Source organism: Ptychodera flava, chromosome 6, assembly GCF_041260155.1.
Source record: "Ptychodera flava strain L36383 chromosome 6, AS_Pfla_20210202, whole genome shotgun sequence".
In the NCBI taxonomy this organism is placed as follows: domain Eukaryota; kingdom Metazoa; phylum Hemichordata; class Enteropneusta; family Ptychoderidae; genus Ptychodera; species Ptychodera flava.
The window spans coordinates 26,204,633-26,221,733 of NC_091933.1; the positions used below are offsets into that span (position 1 = coordinate 26,204,633).

The window sequence follows — 17,101 nt, forward strand, 5'->3', positions numbered from 1 at the left end:
GCAGAGCTAGTTGACCCCCAAGTGAAAATGTGTTCGCGATCAAATCTTCCTATATTTTTTTCAGAATTTTCAACAAAATCATTGCTTCTTACATCTTTTGTAAAATATAAATACTAAAATAAAACTGCGATGTGCCATGTCTCCAGATTTCTAAAATATCGTTCGTTGACCGTCGACGCAAACTTGTGACGCAGTTGAAATTCAATACTGACCGCCAAATAATCTTAATGAGATGAGATCAGTCTAGACATCCTCCAAATTATCCAACCATTCGCATTGGAGTTCAGCTCGCTTAGAGTATCATAACATTTTTCGGCCTTCTTTTAGATCGACCCTAATATCTCCCACTTAGGAAATAAATACACAAGCTACCTCGACAAAACTTCGTGCACCATCCAAGACCAAACGCACTACAATCTGTCTTGACGTCATCATCTCCTTACATGGTAATCGGCATACCGTATTTTTTAGCAAAGGGGACACAGAATACGTCGGAGTATTCAGTTTCAAAACGTATTACATTGTGTGATGTTGTCAAAAAAAGTCATGTTACTGCAGTGGTATAAATTACAAAACACAAAAGTTCAAATCAGTTTATTTTGGACTGGCTTTACCCAACATTTCATATTGTTTCTTATGCCAGATTTGACCACGTGCTTACTGGCGACCCTTTTCATGCAAATTTTGTGTCAAATGATGTGTTCCCTGGAAAAACAAACGTACGATTTCTAAATGAAGGAGGCGAAATTTGCCCTCAAGACTCGAAACCACCCCTTTGGGGTGTACCTAGCTATTTTTAACGAGCTTCTCGAATCTGCAGCTCCATTTCGAAATGATGGTCTGGTTTTCTCAGCTCAAGGATAAGTGTTCTCCATCGCTGTGGGCATTACTATTCTCAACCGGGGGTACAGTTTCCAGTCGTAATGTTTTTCATTGTGTCCGGGATATAAAACCTTTCCTTTTCAAACTTTCTCTTTGATTAACACTAATCCACATCTTGTCAGTGATTAAACATGTTTCAAGTTTAAATGTTAAATTCTGGTCTCGAGCCCTCCTGTTCGACCAAACCGAAATTACCCCTCCCACTTTGGCTCGTCCAGTGGGTGTAGCAAGGGTCGTGCCATCGCCTAGGAAACGGAGGGTGCATTAATTGTTGCATTTCGATGCACATTTTGATTATATTCAGAAGATTTTGTGGCAAAAACTCAGATAGAGAAGCATTTATATTCACATCTCACTTATTCAAGACTGGCTGAGAGCAGCACTTCCATTCAGTTAACATCATTACGCCATTTATTATGCCAAGAAAGATGAAGCCAAGACATTTTGCCCTCCCTGGTCTCAGTCAGAAATGGTTATACCTTACAGTTTTTTCCCACGGAATGAAAACAAATGTACTTGGGCTGAGGCCCAAGTACAATAATAATAACCGAGCTCTTCTACGCCAAGTAGAGTACGCGTACGCGGTACGCAAACCTCAGCGCTCGACTGAAAATCATAATGGCGAAGATAATCGGTAATAACTTCAAACCTGAACGAGCAATCGATGATCAAAGACTGACATCGTCAGAAAGTTACAGCGACTCGAGTTTGGAAAGTGACTATTCTAGCTCCGAAGACGAAGTTCAAATTACTCTCGGCGATCAATTAGGCCCCTATGACTGTCATTGTCAACCCAATCGCTGTGAAATCATGCCGACACCGAAGTAATGCCAATGCTCTAAAGAGATCGACATTAATTCTAAAAGTGCAAGCATTTTTAATGTGTTACAGAACACCCTGATGTAGCCATGATTAGTCTAGAACCAGCGGTCCTGTCTACAGCGTTCCGTTTCTAGTGCCTGAGCGTACGTACTGTCCCATATGTACAAGCAAAGCACTTGGGGCTGGATATGCCCCGGACAGTTTTCTTTTAGGCTTGTAGTTCAGTAGTTGAACTTGCAACTTTCGCTCAAAGCAGCCCTTCTCAAGTGGTATTCACAAAAAACTTTATTATTTCTGCTTGACTTAAACATCGACACCGAGTGCTTGGCCCCTATATTCTGTAGCCATTCTATACACTGTAAGTGGAAAAGCTTACAGTTGCACACGTCGACTGCTTCAATGACCAAGTTTACGACGTCACTTCCGGTATTTTAGTATACGGCTGTTTGTTAGCCAGTGAGTGAAAGTGAATAAAATCGACTCGAAAGCTTTTCAATGACCATATCAGTTTACTACTCCAAAATTAATTTTCAGGGTAAATTTCCCCTTTAAGTACTTCATTTCTGAATTAATTTTGTTTTAAGGTGTTTGGTTCATCAGAGATACCTGGAAAATGTGGCCAAAATCGAACTAAGAGAAACATTTCGTTACCGAAGACAGCTAGACAATCTGACTTCACCTCTTTACACAAGATTAATGACAACAATGCTAGCACCCTTGAATCCGGATCCCTAGTCATTGAAACAAAATTCGAAGAAAGCGATATCCCTGAAGATGTCGCGCTGCAGGTGAATATCAGTCAATTGGGCTCTCAAGCCAATGTATTTATTGGCATATTGTGTGTATTTCAGTTGATATGTGTGATTTTGCTTTGTCATCCACATCATCATGCCAACGCAATTTGCCGATATTTCCATTCGCCTCATTTGCCGATATTTCCATCGCCAGGAATTCACCAGTTCACCAGTTTTGTTTACATTGTGAAAATATGACATTAAACTGGTCCAATAATCATTTCCATTCAAGGTAATATATTACCAGGTCCATGGGACAATTGTGATTTACAAATTTAAGTAGGACCATCCTGAAAAGCAGCCATGATATAAATTAAATTCTGCGCCGAACTGCCACAACTCCTTAAGTTCCCGCAGGTGTTCATTTCTTAGTCTGAACTAAAAAGTTGGATACTGAATAGAATACACAACACCAAAATACAGCTGGCAATGTGCATAGGCTCGTAACGTTGCATCTGATTGGCTGAACATTAGAGAAGTCATGAAAATAGCCTGTTGTGAAGACTGATTTGTCTCTCTCAATCCATCAACTTCTTAAGTTTGGTTATTTTAAAAAAACGAGGACTCTTTTCACTGTGGTATTGACAGATAACCGATGGAGCTTTCTCATGGAATCCGGACGGTTCGAAAGTTGTTTTGAGCAATGTCAACATCAAGATTCCTGTCGGTACGTCTAATATTTTGTTAACTTCAATTAAAATGTGCCTCGGGGACAGATATTCGGACTCGCAATTTTTAAAACGTTTTGACACGTTATCTTCACCATATTAACATAGGGGCAACGGCCATTGTGAATCAGAAAAATTGATCAATATTTTGAACAAGACCACTAATTCACCTTACGAAGATAGCTCGGGTGAAAAATAGTGCTGATCCTTTAGTCTTGATACCTGCATGGATGCTCATTTGGTTTTAAAATTCGATCTGAAGTATTTTTGTGAAGGTAATTGCCCGCTAAGGAATAATGGCTGTAGCATTCTTTGGTTATATAAGGAGTTATAAAACTCATGGAAAACATAGTAATGAGCCTGAATTGTAGTGAAAACACCAACGAGGGCGCTATTTTCATCATTGTCTCCAAATTTCCGTGGACGTAGGGAGCCTTCAGTAATTACAGGGGGATGGGCTGGGGAATTCGCGCACACCTGTACCGTAAAATGCGACCCTCCCCATCCTCCTGTCTAAAATGTGACCCTTCCCCTTGTCCGACATTGTAAAACTTGACCCTCCCCAAACCACTGCGGTATTCTCCCCAGGAATAACTGAAAAAGTATCAGCTAATTTACATAACAATTGGTTCAACTGTTGTGTTAGGAACAAATTACAGAGGGGAGGGCTGGTGTTTTTGGAGGGATAGTCGCAATTTATCACGCAAAATTTTTCAAGAGATATGTTATTCATACATTTGAGTGAGGGTCACCATATTTGTGCAACTATAAGAAGGCAAGATGTGGCAGATTTAGTGCTGCATCCAAAAATATCAAATCATAATACATGGAGTCTATCAGGCAATTATTGACAATTTTCCCCCACAAAACATGCTATATCTGTATATTATATATGTTTGATAATGTATTTAAATGTACTTTGCTTGAATTGGGAAGTAAAATGTATATTTATTTACAAGAAATTGATTTTTGACTTTAATCTAAAAAGTTGGTTCACTATCCATGGTGTCTGTGATGAAACTATGAATAGTTTTTTCCAATACAAAAATAGGTAAATGTTTGCATTTGTGTACTCTTGATTAGTGATATTAATGTTCTTGATTAGACTAGAGTGGTTACCAGTCCATGGTTGTTCAAGAAATTTGATTTTGGAATTTCACCGAAATGTTGATTCACTATGCGTGGCAGTCTATGATGAAACCATGAATACTTTTTTTCAATACAAAACTAGGTAAATTTGTGCATGTATGTGCCCTTGGTTATTTATATTAATGTTTTTGATTAAACTAGAGTGGTTATAAGTCCATGGTTGTGCAAGAAATTTGATTTTGGAATTTCACCGAAATGTTGATTTACTGTACATGGTAGTCTATGAGAGAACTATGCACAATTTTTTCCAATATAAAAATGACAATATCATTTCATCTATGTACATTTGATAATTGATATACGCTTTTCCACCTGTTGCATATGTTTTTGACTCTTGTCTTTTATCAGTTTTAACTGTTCAAGGTGTTTAATGTAGGATACCACTGCATCTTCTTTACTTGTGAAACTTGTGGATAATGTGTACGTATTTTGTTGGCGATTCCTATTCAGGAATAGACATCAAATCAGGTCCAATAATCGTTGTTCATTCAAGGTAACTAAGAAATTTACCAGGTCCAAGGAACATTTTGAAAATGACAAAGGCAATGGGGTCATCTTGGACCACAAAATAGCGGTGGTACCAGGTGTCCGGAATGGGTAAGCGTACCCTGCCAGCTAGCCGCACCCGTCAAGATTGACCCAAAGCGACAAATCCATTATTTGGTGAATTCACCAAATTACTTTTGTGAGTCAAAATTTGGTATGCTGTTACTCATCATTTGAGTAACAGACAGGTCATATTTTGATACAACATCTCCGTATCTACCGTAGAACTTCTTAAATGATTTCACTAATCTACTTTCTGAGAATCCTTGCCTCATAACTTTTGAGCTAATAGCCTGTGTCTAACTCGAAAGTCTTCATATGAATTGCATGCTCTACTGTATCTAAGGAGTTGTGAAATATACACACCATAAGCTGGAGATGATGGTATAATGCTCGACAAAAAGGGAAAGTTTATGATTTCAAAATTGAAATCGTCTCTTTTGTCATACAGCTTAGTATATAGTGTATTTTGTCTAATTTCAAACAATACGTCTGGGTATGAAGCCGAGTCGACACTTTCAGTTGTTTCTTTATTTCTGAATCATCTGGGTAGATGTGGTGTTGATAATTGGATATACCAGGATTGCTTAAACTGATGAGATCATCGATATATCTGTGGGTGTTGTTAAATCGCTTGGCAATCCTTTTACACCCAGATTTCTGAAGTGATTGTATGAACTCTGCTTCATACGAATACAAAAATAAGTCTGCAAGAAGTGGGGCGCAGTTTGTGCCCATGGGAATGCCTATGGTTTGACTGAATGTCATGCCTGCAAACTTGATAAAAGTGTTGTCAATTAGGAAATATAGCATTTGAATCACCTCAACATCACTGTATTTGAGTTTGGCATCGCTGTTGTTGGTGAAATAGCCCAAGTTACGCTTGATGGCAATGTATTCATACCCGCGACTACCATTCTTGTAAAAGAAGGCTTTCTTCACGAGAGATGATAGCCTGTCTTTAAGTTTGTCATGTGGGATGGTTGTGTACAATGTTGAAAAATCAAATGTGTTGATTGAATTGTACATGTTTTTGTTATTTTGTAAAATATGTAACAATTCTTTGGAGTTCTTTAATATCCACATTTGATTGACCCCACTAGTTTCATAAACTTTGTCACAATACCGTACCAAACCAGATTTAATGGTTGATAAAATGATGGTTAAAAGTTGTGACAAGCGTTTTGTTGTACACTTACTGGAACCAGCTATGAAACGTTGTTTATAGGGATTCTTATGGATCTTAGGAATCCAATATAGATTAGGTAATACCTTGTCATCTTGCGCTAACTTGATGCCAAATTCACCAAAACTGTTGAATGTTTCTGCAATATTTCTCTTCAGATAAGTTGAAAGAGAGTATGTTGTGCTACTCTCATCATCTGAGTTAATCTGAAGTTCGTTCTTTAAACATTGAATGTAATATTGCTTGCAGACAAAAAATGATGTTGTTTTATGCTTTGTCTGCAGGCACAACAACATATTTATCTTGTAAAGCATCTAGACATATTCCCTTACAGAAGGGTCATCAAAGGCAGATGTAGTGTTGATGACAGTATGTGAAGAACGAAGACGTGAAATGCGAGATTTTACCTTATCACGGACTGTGCGAAGCCAGTCCGAAAGACATCCAACGTCTTCGTCTTCGAGGGCAGCCCACTTCTTAGCATAAGCCTCAGCAGCATCCATGATTAACTTAAAGTTAAAGTTCCAGTTTACTTTGGGTGGCTCCCGATATTTTGGGCCAAACTGGAATAGCTGCCGAAGCTTAGGATGTGTAACTATCTTCATGTCACCTGTTATTACATGACCGTGAGATTTGTAACAAAAGGGAGATGACATACAATCACAAGTACCATCATGAACATGTTCCTAATATCAATTTCTTTCAAGACCCTATTGTAATTAAACAATTCCTACCTATGGTCTTAGAATAGGTATAGGACACTTTAGGAGGGTCTTGAAATGTAAAATAAGGTGGTACTTTGTCCATAACGTCCTTGTTGTGTAAGATATTGCTGATGTTAATCATGCCAATCCCTTTGTTAACAAACCTCAAGGGGAAAAACAATCTCTGCTGACTGTTGATGCTTTCTGTCCGAACAGGTTTGAATAGGCGATATTTGCCTATATCCATAATAATGGCGATTAACCGGTGTTCGGGCAGCAAAGGGTCGTATACATTCATAGCTTCAACAGTCAGGAGAAGTGATCTTAACTTCTGCAAGGAGCATGCAAACAATGCAGTTCTTACCTTATGAACACCCAAAGGTTGATTTAACATGGGTAGTAGATCACTGAACTGGGGATTACTGGCGTTATTGCTGTGTCGATGGCCATGACTTCGTCGTCTTCTCTGGTGAGAATTAAGCAAACCCATGACATTGACAGTCTTTCCCCTGGGCTAGATAATATCACATGGACAATCAAAGTTTTGGAAATAAAATTAGCTTCTGTCAAAAGTGACCCTCCCCCAGATAAGTTTATAAAAAGTGACCCTCCCCTTTAACTGTTTTCTAAAAAAGTGACCCTCGCCCAATTCCCCCGGCCCACCCCCTGTAATTTCTGAAGGCTCTCTCAGCCGCACGAAAAATATAAAGCTGACATTGATCTAACATCTGCCAAGAGGGTTTGTGCCGCTGGATGTTGTAAAATAGGAAAATTTAGCTTTACGCTACTGTGGTGGCCTATTGGAAATTAATCAGTAGTCTTGTGCCTTTTGGTCATTTTGTTGTGACATATAGAATTTTATTCTTGATTCTGAAAGAGAATAATTTACAGATTACAGATTCCTTGAACAAGTTTGAGCGAAAATTTGTCACTAGTTTAACCTTTGAAGAGCGCCTGACCTTACGACGAGAACTGACGACACTGACCTGTTATATTTTAAATTTAGAGCAGACTCTCTGTCATTTCTCATTATCACCATTAAACTAGGGTCTCTTGTAATGGTAGTTGGGCTGGTTGGAAGCGGCAAGTCCTCCTTGCTGTCCGCCATTTTGGGAGAAATGACCGCTACATCTGGCAAGGTTCAATTCAACAGGTAAGCACGGCGATTCGGACAGCTAGTCAGATTACTGCGATCAGACTCGTCAGTTAACGGAAGCAATATTTAAGAACGATTTTTCACAAAGTGGCTGTTTCTGCTATTTATATTGATATTACTGTAGAGTTAAAGATAAACGAACCCTTTTGTGATATACCCAAAACAAATAACAGAGGAACATAACTAACTTCTATCGATATATTATTGGAAAAGTGTAACAAACCCTCCCGGTAGTTCAAAGAAAATCAGTATTGACGTCTTATTTATTTTGCAGAAAGAAAAACTCGGTCTCCTATGTTCCACAGAAACCATGGATACAAAATACCACATTACGGGGCAACATCCTATTTGGTGAAATCTTTGACCAGAAAAGGTAAAATTTCTCTATTTCGATTTCACAAATTACAAAGTGTGAGTCGTGTAAATCAAGTTTCCAGGCGATAGATCAGTATTACATAGTAAAGTTAAGATCAAACTTCAGGTAAATTTATTTTCCCGAACATCGAAAGCTGATGAAAAATACTAATCCGTTGACAAATATTACCATGTAATTAAAACAATAATGAATACCCGGTCGTTTTCGTGTATCAGATACACCGAAGTTATTGAGGCATGCGCACTACAACCAGATATTAACATGCTGCCAGCTGGGGACATGACTGAGATTGGCGAGAGAGGTATCAACCTCAGTGGAGGACAGAAACAACGAGTCAGCATGGCCAGAGCTATGTACAGGGAGACAGATACTCTACTCTTGGTAATTGCTATGATATGATTGACTGATATTGCCATGGACACCCGGGCCATGGCAAATCAGGAAAGGAAGCCTCTTGGGATCTTATAATCCATGTGCTCGGCTAGACATGTGAACGGAAATTACGATTACTGAAATTCGTCGTTGAAAAACGGTATTGATCAGATAATTTTTCGGAAAAATATGTCAAAATGTCAACGGAAATTACAATTACTTAAATTTGTCGCTGAAGAATTGTATTGAATAATTTTTCGAAAAAAATATAAAGCATTTAGGTGTTTTCGCTTTACCCAATGGTTTTTGTGGCAATTGGCTGGGAAAGGATTTGACCATCTGCGATAAAACAAAGACCAACAGACAACGTATTCCTTATTCTTGTTTCATCCCAGGACGATCCTTTCTCGGCTCTAGACGTTCACGTTGGTTCACATCTCGTAGAACACGGGATTGTAGACATGCTTGTAAGAGAAGGTAGAACGGTGATCCTGGTTACACACCAACTGCAATATCTACACTTGGCAAACAAGGTAACGGTTTGTTGTAGCACCTGTCGGACAGTTGGAAATGCCTTTACAGATGGCGTCTAAGAAAACTGGATGATTTGTTTTTTCATTATGTAGATTTATTGGTCCTGTAAAAAGAATATTATGAATGCATATCTGCATACAATTGGTTTCAAAATATGATGTATTAACAAGAAATATCCTGAGTACAGGTATGAGTCACGAGCCTGAATTAAGTCATCTAAACTTACCACAATAGCACAAATACACTTCCCCTAGATATTGGCAATGATTTTTTAGTTCACGAAAGACCGATTCGAGAAATACTTACAGTTCGTCTTACAGTGCTATCATTGTGACACCAATTGCCGTGTAATGTTTAACTTCTTCTTTCCATACCATAACTTTTTAATATATTTCTAAGACAGTAATCATAAAGGATCTATAAAATTCATTGAGTTTTTTTTATTTAATTAAGGAGGTACGCTACCATTCCAAAAAATGTTGGGACATTCTTGAAGTTGACTTTTCTGAAATAATCTTATGTGTACATTGCAAAGATATGAAAAAAATATGGGGTACCCATGCAAAATTTTTGAAAAAAACACATGCCAAAATTGACAGAAACCACTAAATCTCCCATTTTGCGAAATTTGCACTTACCAGCAGAATTTTATTTTATCGCAAATGATTAACAGATCCCAGTATGCATACCACATTTTTGCATCGCCAGGACAGCTGAATTAGGACAATCAACTAAAATTTGTGATGTCTTGTCTTAAAATTAAATATTAGACCCAAAATTTATCATTTAACTGTAAAATTAGTCTGTTTTAAAAATATAAACTTCATATAAATGCACAAAATAATTTTCAAGATTTTAAAAAGTACAGCAATATCTATCAAACAGACAGTGTTCTTTGATTTAGAAGCAAAAAAAGTAGGGGTCACCGCGCAAATTTTCTTACTAAACAGCAAAAAGTGACGAAAAAAGGTGAATTTTGTTAGACCTGAGATTTGACCCTCTAGCTTACTGATATTATGTCAGAGCTACAATTGTTAATTATTCTCTACTGATCTTTCAAAATAAAAATAACTGTCGATTTTTCAGTGCAAAAACATAATTTCGGTTCTTTCTATTCATAAAAACTTCTGAAAGAAATATTACAAGGTCACTAGCATGATTTTTTGCCATTTTGTCCTGTTATTCACACTCACCAGGTTAGGTAGTCTAAAAGGAACATGTACATCTTCTGGACAAAAGAGGGCGCTCTCCTACATAGAATGGTAGCGTACTACCTTAAAGAAAACATAACTGTTACACAACCCTCACGGAGTGTCTGAATCAATGGTTACGCCATAAGACTTGAATTTCACCAATGTGTCGTAACTTTAAAATAACAAATATTATGCAACACACAGTATTGCATTAAAGACGTCAACCCCTCACTGTGTTCTAACCCAGCGCAGGTGGTTCTGATGGATGACGGCAAGGTGGATAAAGAGGGCAACCTTAAAGAAATACAGCTACATGACCCGGACCTGTTCGCAGATTGGCAAAATAAATGCGTTATACTTTCGGCGTCTGAAAAGGACATCGAATCAGAGGATGTAGATGTCCTTAATGCAGAAGAAGAAAGACTGGAACTTGGACAGTGTGTCTCCAGCAAAGGAACTCAAGATAAATTGTCTAGAAATGGTAACACATGCTGACAATCATTACTCATCAAAAAGAGGTTCACAAACATTTCACAAAGGGTTGGTAAAAAATGAACTGCGATTCATGTGATTGTATTCTTTTTGATCCCAGTTATACATTCAACCCTTGCCACGGGAATTGCTGTGCAGGGATTTCCATATGTGTTCCGCGTATTCGGTCCCAGATTCAGAATGATGGGATGACTGTTAAACCAAGCTGGAGACGTAAATAATCAAAAGGAAGCAATAGAAGGCATTTGCATATAAGTAAGAAGCTGTGTTTTCATTCTTGTTCATCGTGCCTCTGAAGGCTCTGAACTCCATTTCTACCGACATTGATCACTCTGTATTTATAACTCCTGTTTTTTCTTTTAGGTTCCATTGGTGCGCTGATTGAAAAAGAGGAGAGGCTGACAGGTTCTGTGTCGTGGAGGGTGTACAGGACATATGCCAAGGCAATCAAGTATCCACTCGTAGCCTTTATTTTCTCTCTTTTAGTTGCTCAAGTTTCGTTTTACGCCGCTTCGAATTTCTGGCTCTCGACCTGGTCAAATGCCGGTGTTCACAACGGAAATAAAACCCAGGTATGAGACTGGTGTAGAAATGTTTAGCATACCTTAGCGATATAGTAAATAAGAATAACAGCAAATCCTCACGCAGTAAATAATAAAGAGAACCAGATGTGAACTGAATGTACTCACGTGTTTTACAACAGGTTCATTAATAGTGGTACATATCACAGAACAATTATATCACTATATGTAGCAGGTTTTATCAACTTCGCACAGTACTTTCAGAGTTAAATCACTAATTACAAAACATTTTGAATATGCAAATGAGCTGTTAATTAAATTGACACTACTCAATGCTTCATGGGACAATCAGATATCCATCAGATCAACATTTGCAATGCTGTAATTTTAGAGTAATATCACTAATTACAAAGTTCATCAAATATGCAAATGAGCCCTTAATTAACTTTACACTATTCAATATTTCATAGCAGAATTAAATATTGATCAGCTCAAATTCACCTAATTTGGTGCTGTAATTCCAGAGTTATATACCTAATTACAAAGTTTAGTAAATATGCAAATGAACCCTTAATTAACTTCACACTACTAAATGCTTCACAACACAGTCAGATATCTGTCAGATCAGTATATGCAGCAGTTTTCATCACATTTGATGCAGTTATTTAGGAGTGATATGACTAATTATAAAACTTCATAAAATATGCAAATGAGCTATTTATTAACTTTACACTGCTCAGTGCTTCTCAATACAATTAGATATTTATCAGATCAACATCTGTAGCACGTTTCATCAAATTAAAACAATTTTGGAGTAATATCACTAATTACAAAGTTCTGTAATTATGCAAATGAACCTTAATGTACTCCACACGACTAAATGCTTCACACCAAATGAGATATCAGTCGGATCAGTATTGCAGCAGATTTCATCACATTTGGTGCAGTCATTTTGGAGTTATATGACTAATTACAAAACTTCATAAAATATTCAAATGAGCTGTTTGTTAACTTGACACTGCCAAATGCTTCTAAGTATAATTAGATATATATTTAAGATCAATATTTGTTGCACGTATCATAAAGTTTAGTGCAGTAATTTAAGAGTTATATAACTAATAACAAAAGTTCATTAAATATTCAAATGAGCAAATAATTGACATGACAATCACAGTATCATCTCAATGTTCTGACATTGTCATCTGTGAAAAGTTTCATGAAATTTTGTGCAGTATTTCTTGATATATGTCTACACTGTCATTACCGTCTCCATAGGGAAACCTTTGTACGGGAAAAAATGATATTGCATAACTTAATTAATATGCAAGCCACACCAACCAAAATTTAATCATTTCTTGCTAGTATCATATAGTACCTGTGTACCGAATCTGACTTGAATCTGTTTAGGCGATTTTTAGTTATCAAGTAAACAGACAGACAGACACACACACAAACTCACAGACGGACAGACATCGCTATTACATTAGCCCACGTGTATGAACACGTGAGCTAAATATGCAAGATCGATGCAGGATGTTTTATACCTTTTCTGATGCGTTCGTTGTGACTTTGTCAAAGTTAATCTTGTAATAATCCGGTGACAGCACCCACAGATGCTTTGACTCATTAGGCAACATACGTATCAGATAATAGACGCAGCATGTTGATAAAAACTTAGCATAAGATTAATACTGGAAAATACATGACACAATGAGGAGAAAAATCTTTCACAAAACCAGTGCTAGCTATAATGAGACCAAAAATCTTTATTGGCAATATCATAGTGAAAAGTATTAAAAAATTCAATAAACAATAGCAACAAGAAAATTCCTGAGACCAAGACACTATTACCGCCGCCTCATCCCTGAAGACGGACAGTTTTGCTATCCTTTATGATTAATAAAATCATTATAATGTAGCCATGATGTGCCATCAAGTTGAGTCGCTGGCATTTTATAGCTTAACCACAAAAACTGCACTATGGACACTACCTGTTGAACGTTTAGCCCATTGGCATGGTTCCGAACCCCCCCCCCCCCCCCCACACACACACACATACACAACTAGGGAATTTGCAGACCTTGTTGTTCACAGGAGTACATATCCAGCTACCGGATTGAGGTTGTCTGCAATTATAATAGTGCTCTGTATTACCCGAGGAGCTGTTGTCATGTTTACTGTGGCATTATTGTTAGGGTGCTCGAGCAATGAAAAATGAAATATATCGGCTTTCAGTAAAGGTAGAGATGAAATTCTAATACCTTCCGTTATTCATTAAGGTGGAATGCGCCTTCGGGACAGATATATCTCAAACTTTTACAATTCTTTTCGGATCTACCACTGCAATGTTAGCAGGACTTCCAAATGCAAATTACTTATTTCTTTTACAGGGCGAACTCGAGGAAGAGTCACGCTACTATCGTGTCGGCTACATTGCCTTAACTTTCTCTTTCACTGGCTGTGTGGTCGTTCTATTTACTGCCGAGATCATGTTTTCTATATTGGCAGCTAAACGTATCCATATCGCGCTTTTGCACAGCATAATCCACGCACCAATGAGATTCTTCGATACAACTCCAATAGGTCGAATCTTGAACCGCTTCTCCTATGACACAGAGGTCATTGATCAGGTAAGTGTGCTGTTCACCGTGCTGTGCAACTTTAAGTTGCAAGGCGGACATCACGTTTCGGACTTACCAGAAAATGCTTCTATTATTCTACGCTTTCTTCATGAAGAAAGCATCGATGCTTTTGCACACCGCCTTTATTGACCATGAAATGACTTAATAAATACCGTGAGCAACTGTCATATTGGATAAAACATGCGCTCCACTGCTAACAGACGTACATTTAAAGTCACAATCGGTGTCTTCAGTCTATTTTTAGGAAATACTAGATATGAACTGAATATGCTCACGTGTTTTAAAAAGGTTCATCAATAGTAGTACGCTTCACAGAACAATAAGATGTTAGCACTATATGTAGCAGGTTTTTTCAACTTCGCACAGTCCTCTCAGAGTTTAATCACTAATTACAAAACTTTATTTAATATGCAAATGAGCTGTTAATTAACTTGACACTGCTCAATGCTTTATGGGACAATTAGATATCCATCAGATCAACATTTGTAGCACATTTTATTTAATTTAATGCTGTAATTTTAGAGTATGTCACTAATTACAAAGTTCATTAAATATGCAAATAAACCCTAAATTAACTTGACACTGTTCAATGATTCATAGCACAATTAAATATTTATCAAATCAATATCTGTAGCACGTTTCACAAAAGTTTGGTGCCGAAATTTCAGAGTTATATATCTAATTACAAAGTTTATTAAATATGCAAATGAACCCTTAATTAACTTTACACTACTAAATGCTTTACAACACAGTTAGATATCTGTCGTATCAGTATGTGCAGCAGTTTTCATCATATTTGATGCAGTTATTTCGGAGTTATATGACTAATTATAAGACTTCGTGAAATATGCAAATGAGCTAATTATTAACTTGACACTGCTCAATGCTTCTCAGTACAATTGGATATTTATCAGATCAACATCTGTAGCAAGTTTCATGAAATTTAACTTTGTTATTTTGGAGTAATATCACTAATTACAAAGTTCATTAAATATGCAAATGAACCCTTAATTAACTTCACACAACTAAATGCTCTACACCACAATTAGATATCTGTCAGATCAGTCTCTGCAGCAGATTTCATCACATTTGGTGCAGTTATTTTTGAGTTATATCACTAATTACAAAACTTCATAAAATATGCAAATTATGATTTGTTAACTTGACACTGCAAAATGCTTCTCAGTACAATTAGACATTTATCCAATCAATATCTGTACCTAATTTCACTGACTTGGGTGCCGTAATTTCAAAGTTATATACATAATTACAAAGTTCATTAAATATGCAAATGAACCCTTAATTCATTTCACACTACTAAATGCTTTACACTACAGTTAGATATCAGTCGGAATAGTATCTGCAGCTGATTTCATCACATTTGGTGAAGTTATAACACGAGTTAAATGACTAATTACAGACCTTCATAAAATATGCAAATGAGCTATTTATCAAATTGACACTTCCTAATGCTTCTAAGTATAATTAGATATATATCAGATCAATATTTGTTGCAAGTATCATCAAGTTGAACGCAGGAAATTCAGAGTTATCTCACTAATAACAAAAGTTCATTAAATATGCAAATGAGAAGATAATTGACATGACACTCACAGTATCATCATAATTTTCTTGGATTGTCATCTGTGAAAAGTTTCATGAAATTTTGTGCAGTATTTCTTGATATATATCTACACTGTAATTACCGTCTCTATAGGGAAACCATTGTAAGGGAAAAAAACGATATTGCATAACTTCATTAATATGCAAGCCACACTAACCAAAATCTAATCAGTTCTTGCAAGTAGCATATGGTACCTGTGTACCAAATCTGACTTGAATCCGTTCAGGCGTTTTTGAGTTATCGTGTAAACAGACAGACAGACACACACACACACACACACACACACACACACACACACACACACACTAACACACACACACGGACAGACAGACAGACATCGCTATGACAATAGCCCACGTGTTTACACACGTGAGCTAAAAATGTAAAGTAAATGCATTGCTTTTAACCTGCTGGAATTTCGCTTGTTTAAATTGTATACGTAAATAAGCTTATGTGCATTACATTCCTCATGAAAGCTTGATGTTTCTAAGAAATTTATGTCAAACGTATGTAGCTTATGGCCAGAACATGTACAGGTCAATTACCTGGCATGTAAAAGTAAAAATTTACACTAAAGAATCGTCAAAATGTCACTGAGAATCCCTTATTTATACTTAATGTCATATAGCATGACGTGTGTGTAGCAACACATGTCGGGTTAGATGGTATAAAGTTTACTATATAATAGTATATGATGATATGGCCATTAAGAGAGTTTTCACCATTTGAAGGATTTTGCCGACAATTCAGTCTGATTACAGGCTTACGTGTTGGACGGCAAGGACATCGTGAAGGTGGTGTTATATAAATTGTTATAAAAGCGCCACATTAAAACAGTTCGATGCCTCTTCCAAACCACGTTTCTCAACTTTCATAAATATCTGTTTCAGAAATTATGGTTTGCTATCTTGAACGTTCTGGATGTTGCAGCGTCATTTATCGCCGGTTTGGTTGTTAACGCCATCGTCACACCTGTGTTCATAGTGGTGGTGGCGCCACTGTCGGTAGTATACGTTCTTATCCAAAAATACTACCTTGCTACGTCCAGGTGAGTTGATAGGAAGTCCCTGCAGTCAGTTTGTCCAAAAAGATAAACTTTTGAAAGAACTGTCATGTCCAATACTGTATTGATAAATACACTGTTGGAAATATATTGCCTATAGTGAACGCAGTTCATCCATGCACTCAATAAACATATGAACGAATGTCATTCAATAAGGCTATGCTATTCTAAGGGGGAAAGTTGTAACAGTCAAAGTCATGTTTTCTCTTTTACCCAACAGCATCGCAATTTTCTGTTTTTACTTTTGTTATTCGTTCTCACTGTTTTTTAGAGAGCTTCAACGTTTGGATAATATCACCAGATCGCCCATTTTCACCCATTTCACAGAGACGTTAGGGGGACTTCCGATCATCAGAGCTTATAGGTATGTTGACTAT

At 37.1% G+C, this 17,101-nt stretch overlaps 1 protein-coding gene across 1 annotated transcript in view; it reads left to right on the plus strand.

Moving 5' to 3' along the window:
- Positions 1–17,101, plus strand: part of LOC139135342 (ATP-binding cassette sub-family C member 9-like) — a 63,518-nt gene that overhangs the window by 10,298 nt on the left and 36,119 nt on the right. Inside the window, exons 5-15 of the mRNA XM_070702684.1 lie at positions 2,289–2,492; positions 3,087–3,165; positions 7,799–7,904; positions 8,182–8,280; positions 8,499–8,664; positions 9,051–9,188; positions 10,635–10,863; positions 11,238–11,446; positions 13,786–14,025; positions 16,552–16,709; positions 16,996–17,088. Of these exons, the coding sequence (XP_070558785.1) occupies positions 2,289–2,492; positions 3,087–3,165; positions 7,799–7,904; positions 8,182–8,280; positions 8,499–8,664; positions 9,051–9,188; positions 10,635–10,863; positions 11,238–11,446; positions 13,786–14,025; positions 16,552–16,709; positions 16,996–17,088 (1,721 nt within the window). The remainder of the gene's footprint in view (positions 1–2,288; positions 2,493–3,086; positions 3,166–7,798; positions 7,905–8,181; positions 8,281–8,498; positions 8,665–9,050; positions 9,189–10,634; positions 10,864–11,237; positions 11,447–13,785; positions 14,026–16,551; positions 16,710–16,995; positions 17,089–17,101) is intronic.